Here is a 6,305-nt window from a genome sequence, read left to right on the forward strand (position 1 = left end):
CAAAAGTGATTCATATGCGATCGTAAAATCTTTTAGTGGCCGTCATGAATGCTCCCTTTTGGGAGCCCAAGATCAGGGGATGCTTTGAGAATAGTTGTCAATTGATTGTCTATGTGAAGCCTTTTGAGACTGCTTGTGATTTAGGGCTATACAAATAAACTTGATTTGACAGTGACCAACCCGTCCACATGGGGACGCTAGTGCTGCGGATGATGGCAAGTTACTGTAGTGTACACGAACAACTCAATTCGGTTTGACGCATCTCTACGATTTGTAGAAAAACACAGTCCTGAAATGTTTTTGCACTTTTTGTAAATTTATTTATACATAAATAATGTCCTGGACTACATGGCAACTCGATCGTACAAACTGAAGCGTTGAGGGAGGGAGGGAGGCAGACAGAAATAAAAGCACAACGACCATCACCCTAGACAAGGAACACAGACGTTGCAACAACCGCAAAAAAACTGAACGTGTGCCCCATTTGTGATGAAATGCAACATTGAAGCAGAAGAGCTACTGCACGTACGTTAAGATTCCTCCTCTTTGGACAGAGTCTGAGGTGAAAAACACAAAGACTTGGGTCACCAGGCGGGAAAAATTTGGTTTGACTGAATGGGGAAAGAACTAAGGATTCGACAATCACCTGCTTGACAAACTGCCTGCCCAAGTAGTTGGTAGCCATGTTTTTGAAGTCGGTCTTCCCTCCCACTTTACACCTGACGTATCCGTAGAGGTTGGCTCCTTGCAGCACCAGGCCCATCACCACCACCGGCTGCACACGCGGGGGACAAGCACATTGTGACAGTTACGCCGCCCCCGCCGCCGCAATCATTCAACAAAGAATTGCGAGTCCAAAGGTGGCATTTGCCAAGGCAACTCTCAAAAAAGGTGGAAATGGGACATTGGTAGGTAAACATGTCACCATTGAGGCCTTCTAAGGCGAGGGTGGTGGCGGCGGAGGCGTTCACGCTCACTCCGCAGCGGGCAAATAATCAGAAGACAACAAAGAAAAATCAAGCCCCCTTTGCGGCAGCCTCACCAGCCACTTGACGTTGAACTGAAAGAGGGTGCTGAAGGCGAAGATCGCCCACACGAGCGGGCACACGATCAGACCCAGCCAGAAGATGCGCGATTCTGAGTTGGAGCTCTGCTTTTTCCTCGGCCCCTGAACAAAAACGAAAAGGTTTTGGTCTGCGGCGGCGGGCAGGCAAGCGAGGCGGGGCGTTCGCGTGCCATGCCATGCCATGACGTCACCTTGCGCGCCTCAAACACCCAGTGGCTTCGGCCGTCCTGGTCCACTCGGTTCCACCACCGCAGCGCCACCATCAGACGCCCGCTGATGTTCTGCGGCGCCACAACAGGAAGGATTGAGCCGGCCGGGATCGACAGTCGGTGTCATTGGCGCACGCGCAACAGCGAGAGAGAGGCACGCAGAAGGGCACGCGGCGATCCCCCACGCGGACACGCCCACCTTGACGGTCCAGAAGTCGCAGGAGAGCAGAAGGATGATGGTCACCATCCCGCCGATGGAGCCGTCACTGAACCTCTCGCACAGCAAGTACACCAAGATGGCACTGACCCTGAAGAACAGGTGGAAGAAGGATGCCACCGGATGCCTGCAATCATTGTCGTCATTTCATCACGCGCAATGCGCAAAATGCCACTCCGTCGTCTCCACTGAGCAAATTGACTGACCGATTGATGTTTGTCTTCTTGGACAACCTCCGTCCGGCGTCCTCTTCGGCGTCAAACAGAGCCACATCTTCATCGTTGTTCTCCTGAAGGGGTGACAGGGACGAAAGGCACGAATGAGCTCAACTTGACAAACTTGCCTCGGGACTTCCACATGAGGAAGGGGCCTCTCGTCTTTGTGCTAGCTCGGCTCAAGCGTTTGTTCTTATTGGTTGAAAAAGCGCTTCGAGAATAGCATTGCCAACACAAGTGTGGGCCGTGACGTTGAACAAGCCTCTGCCAACTCGCTTCTCCATACGTTCAATATGCATTCGCGAGCAGCTCGTTCGTCTTACACTTCCTCGTTTGAAATGATCTTCAACCGTCGCTTTTCATCGAACACGCGCGGAAAGTCAGTTGCCTTTGAATATGCGGAAAGAAAGGCTCACTTACCCCTGCTAACATGTCGACGCTTGAGCGAACACTTCCTGCTGACGTGCAAATTGAAAGACACGTCACCGGTCGGCGTGCTCACGTGATCCTCCCGGCTACAGTCACGTGACCTCCGCGGGAATCACACGCACTCTTCCAACGGACGAACGGCAAAGTCAATGTCACCGGAAAGAGTTGTTCTTTACACGAACACTTCAAACAAATGCAATTTACGATATCAATCAACAAAGAGCAAAACATATCAAATGAAAGAACGTCATTCAAAATGAATTGACACATTGGACTCAATCCAAGTAGAAAGAGTTGTGACTGCTTTCTGCTTGACACAATGCCTCATTGTGAAATGAAATGATATTGTTTGGAATGGTAATTGAAAAGCGTGAGGCTGCCCGGGAGTCCTCGGCTGTGTCCCAATGCGCACCCTTATTCCCTAATCGCTCGAGTCGATACTAGAAAGTAGTTTCCTCGTTCTGCGCGTGCGTCATGATGAAGCGGCGTCGACTTGGAAAAAAAGAACGCGATTGTGAGTGCCCTGCTTTTAGTATGCTCTCCGGACACAAGTTCACAGGCTGCGTCCTCTGAAGACCGGTCGCCCGGTGGACACGACGTCACGTCCGGTACACCCGATCGCAATCGCTGTCTAAATAGACATGAAGCATGTCCAACTCGGCCACGGTGTATGCGGTCCACGGAGACTTTACGAGGAGGAGCCCTTAAAGACCCATCCTGGTGACTGTCTTTCGAGAATTTGGGGAGTGGCGCTTAGGAAGTGACGTCACCTGGACAACGCAACAACCCCGACCCCGTGATAGCGCACGAGATGGCAAGAGTTCCGTCCGACACAGCTAGTCCCGGTTAGGAGTTCCACGCGTCATCTGAGTGTCCGACCCCAGTCGAAAAATGAAAATTTAAAATAATATTTGGAAATGATGCGACAAAATCTTTCAGAAAAGAAAACGATTGTTTTGACATTGTAAGATTTGGGCAACAGATTGGGCTCCTGCACGCACGTGAACCTCGAATCAGTTCGGAAGATGAACCAATGCCCGACTGATTGTCTATGATTCATTTGATGACTTTTGGCTAAGTTTGAAAGTTAAGTGCAATTATGAAAAAGAAGGAAATCCCGTGCTGTATCATTTTTATTGGAATCATTTTCAGTCATTCAACGTTATCTTGAGCTAAAAATAAATACGAAAAATTCTGTTTGGGAGAGAGGACTTTTGAATGAGTTGATGTCAAACAGGCACCTCGGCGGACACGTAAACTCTGTAAATGTGCATTTGAATTTTATTTCTGGACCTTGATGTATCTGAAGGTTTGTGCGCGGACGCACGCGCCTTCTCGGCAATTGTGCATATATATGCGCACGCTCCATCCATCCATCCAACGAGCGAGCGAGCCAGGAAGAGACGCCGCTGACGCCTCCCGTCTCGGCCGTCACGGAAGAGGGACGCCGTTTGTGGGGGACGAGGGCAGAGAGGGGCTCTTGAGGGGCAAGGGCTCGCCGGGCGGCACCAGAAGCACCACGTTCTCCTTCTTAGGCAACCAGAAGGCGGGATAGAGGGGCTCCAGGAACTCGGCCTCGTAGCGGTGGATGAGCGTCATGGTTTGGTCCACGCCGTAGAAAGCCAGGAGGCCTCCGGCCGAGTCCACGTACACGCCTGCGGAGACACGCCTTTAGCCAGGACAAAGGCAAAATTGGAGCGAATGTACAGACCGATTCGGGTGAACTTGGCCACGGCGAGGGGGGTCTCCACGCCGCTGTGCCAGGCGGAGAAGCTGCGGCCGTTCCAGTGCAGGCACCAGGAGAAGTTGTTGGCGCTGATGCAGCCGCTGCTGTCGCCGCCCTTGCGCTGGATGCTCTTGTAGGTGAGGCCCACGTGCGTGCCCTCGCCGCCGACGTCCGCCTCAAAGTAATGGCGGCCCAGGTAGAAGCTCTCGGCCGCCAGCACCTGCCGCCAGTCCTGGAAGCGCTCGGGGAGGTCGGGGTAGGGATGCTGCCAGGGCGTGGTGTTGGTCACCTTGCGGTTGTCCTCGGTCAGACGCAGAAAGACGTGAGCCGTGTCCGGGTCCAAGCTCACCTGAGCGCCGTCTGCGTGACGGCAAAAATAGAAAAATAGTCGGGCGGCCGGGCCGAGCCGGGCCCAGACGCCTCCTATTTATTTACACTTGAGGAAGTCGGCCCGCGTGACAGGCTGGGGGAGGCTGCTGCTGTGCCTGGCCGCCACCGTGGTCTGGACCGTGGTCTTGATGCCCACCTTGTCTGAAAAGGAAGCCCACTCACACGGTTATGGTTGCGCTCTTTTTTTCTTCAAATTGAAATTCCAGCACTCCAACTGCAGAAGGACAGATTGTGCTCATCGCAAACGCTTGGCCGCTGACACGCAGGCGCCACATTCCACCGGCCCTGTCGGAACACGCCCGCTGAAGTTCAGGCTGCCTCCTTCCCGACTTCCGAGCGGGTGGAAAGCCTTTTGCCGCTTGTTTTTCACTCACCGGCGTTGCAGGTCTCCTTGACCTTGTCCATGAAGGACGTGGCCAGCGTACGGCACAGCTCCTGCGTGGCCTCGGCGATGACGCGGCTCAGCGCCTCCAGGCCGTCCATCAGGCCGATGTAGACGCCGGGCAGCGAGATGTCTGACGCCTCCTCCTTCCACTCGCAGTACTCCTGGAGACACGCAGAGTTGTTGCCCGCTTCCTCCCAGTGAGCGTCAGCCATGTGTCACCTGCAGGAAGTCGACGTCGTTCTTGTGGCGGGAGAGCTTGTCCATCTGCGCCCGCGTCTTGTTAAGCTCGACGCACCTTTGCTCCAGGTGGGCGCGGATGCCCTCGGCCTGGCCCAGCGCCTGCTTCTCCTCCACCTCCAGAATGTCGCTCACCTGCTTCTCCGCCTTCTCGGCCGCCGCCCGCAGCTGCTCAAACTGGGCCCGGACCACGTTGCGCACCTGGGCCACAGAGTTCTGGATGGACACGGCGTTGAGCTGTAGCTTGTCTATGGCGTTCTCCGCCGCCGTCACCGTTTTGGTCATCTCGCCGCGTTTGTCCTTCAGCTCCCTCTGAGGACAGACACGAGGCGGCGGGCGATGAAGGTCGGAGGGCCGTCGGCTGGAAACTCAATTGGGCTGGCTCCGAGTGCCGCGCTTTTGCGGGCCGGCCACCTGCCTCCAGCTGGCGTCGGGCCTGCGCCACGGGGACGGCGTCGTGGCCGCGGTGGTCGTCGGCCAGGCAGTCGCGGCACAGGCAGCGGGTGTCGGCGCGGCAGAAGAGCTCCAGCGGCCACTTGTGGCTCTCGCAGGTGCGGCGCTCGATGTCGCGCAGCGGCGCCACCAGCCGGTGCTGCTGGAACTTGGCGTTCTCCAGGTGCGGCCGCAGGTGCGCCTCGCAGTAGGACACCAAACACGTCAGGCACGACTTGAGCGCCCGCCTTGGACGCTCCATGCACGAGTCGCACACCACGGCGTCCTCGCCCGCCACCTGGTCTTGGTCGTCTTGGCCCTCCGCCTCCTCCTTCTCGCCCCCCTCTGCCAAAAAGAGGGACGAGCAAGCAGTTGTGACGCAGATTTGCCTACCCGTGGTTTAGACTGTCGTCATGCGAGTGACGTCGTCCAATTGGACCGGTTCGCGTCAGGTCGTACGACCGACCACTCGTGTGCGTGCACTCTTGTCTCTCTCCCTTCACCCAGTTGTTGTGCCGCAGTGAACACGCGTGCAGTGGCGGAAAACGAGCGCGGCTGGCTCATGAGAAGAGTTGCTCGATTGAGCTCAAAGTTGTGCACAGACACGAACGAGCGCGAACACGCGTCGGCGGAGCTCTTTGGCCGCATGTCAACACAAACGCTCGAGCTTCCTCCCTCGCGCTCACCCGAGTAGTCGTGAGGAGCGCCTTCTGCCTCTTCGGGGGCGGCTTGGGGCTGTTCCTGGCCCCCTCCTTGTTCAGGGATAGGGACGGCGTCGCGCTGCTGGGACTCCTCTTGCGCGGGCTCCATGTCGCCGTACGAGCAGCTCGTTCGTCTTACACTTCCTCGTTTGAGGGCTCAGCTGACGCGAAGAGAAGGCTTAAGAGGAGCGCTGAAGCGGCCACACCTCAAAGACGTCACTCGCAAAAAGGGGGGAGCCCGGACCCCTTGGCTCCCGGGCGGGCGGGCGGGCGGGGCCCCAGAGCGGCTGCCAAACCG

At 56.2% G+C, this 6,305-nt stretch overlaps 2 protein-coding genes across 3 annotated transcripts; both read right to left on the reverse strand.

The window, feature by feature from the left end:
- Positions 1-295: 295 nt before the first annotated feature.
- On the reverse strand, positions 296-2,824 carry tvp23b (trans-golgi network vesicle protein 23 homolog B (S. cerevisiae)). Of its 2 annotated transcripts, XM_085903333.1 has the most exons (8): positions 2,128-2,824; positions 1,699-1,781; positions 1,475-1,619; positions 1,258-1,347; positions 1,043-1,168; positions 647-775; positions 530-557; positions 296-427 (listed from the first exon to the last, which is right to left on the reverse strand). In XM_085903333.1, the coding sequence occupies exons 1-7, from the start codon at positions 2,137-2,139 to the stop codon at positions 531-533; spliced, it is 612 nt and encodes a 203-aa protein (XP_085759459.1). In that variant the 5' UTR covers positions 2,140-2,824; the 3' UTR covers positions 296-427; position 530. The 2 variants fall into 2 exon arrangements, with proteins under 2 accessions (XP_085759459.1, XP_085759460.1); XM_085903334.1 differs by having other exon boundaries at positions 296-557; positions 1,475-1,583; positions 2,128-2,816.
- A 427-nt stretch (positions 2,825-3,251) lies between these two features.
- Positions 3,252-6,257, reverse strand: trim16 (tripartite motif containing 16). Its single transcript, XM_085903315.1, has 7 exons — positions 5,993-6,257; positions 5,293-5,651; positions 4,857-5,186; positions 4,627-4,798; positions 4,298-4,393; positions 3,848-4,222; positions 3,252-3,791 (listed from the first exon to the last, which is right to left on the reverse strand). Exons 1-7 carry the CDS (start codon positions 6,114-6,116, stop codon positions 3,568-3,570), a joined length of 1,680 nt encoding a protein of 559 aa, XP_085759441.1. The 5' UTR covers positions 6,117-6,257; the 3' UTR covers positions 3,252-3,567.
- Between the last annotated feature and the right edge of the window lie 48 nt (positions 6,258-6,305).

Source organism: Syngnathus leptorhynchus, chromosome 22 (genome assembly GCF_054491065.1).
Source record: "Syngnathus leptorhynchus isolate UIUO chromosome 22, UIUO_Slep, whole genome shotgun sequence".
Lineage (NCBI taxonomy): Eukaryota > Metazoa > Chordata > Actinopteri > Syngnathiformes > Syngnathidae > Syngnathus > Syngnathus leptorhynchus.

Excerpts from the sequence above, each read along its gene's own strand:
- tvp23b (XM_085903333.1), bottom strand. Across the intron at positions 1,169-1,257 it reads GGGTGTTTGAGGCGCGCAAG|GGGCCGAGGAAAAAGCAGAG; the intron begins GTGACGTCATGG and ends GTTTTTGTTCAG. Across the intron at positions 558-646 it reads GCAGGCAGTTTGTCAAGCAG|ACTCTGTCCAAAGAGGAGGA; the intron begins GTGATTGTCGAA and ends TTTTCACCTCAG.
- trim16 (XM_085903315.1), bottom strand. The coding sequence starts at position 6,116 with ATGGAGCCCGCGCAAGAGGAGTCCCAGCAGCGCGACGCCGTCCCTATC. Across the intron at positions 4,799-4,856 it reads ACGACGTCGACTTCCTGCAG|GAGTACTGCGAGTGGAAGGA; the intron begins GTGACACATGGC and ends GCGTGTCTCCAG. Across the intron at positions 4,394-4,626 it reads CAAGGAGACCTGCAACGCCG|ACAAGGTGGGCATCAAGACC; the intron begins GTGAGTGAAAAA and ends CTTCCTTTTCAG.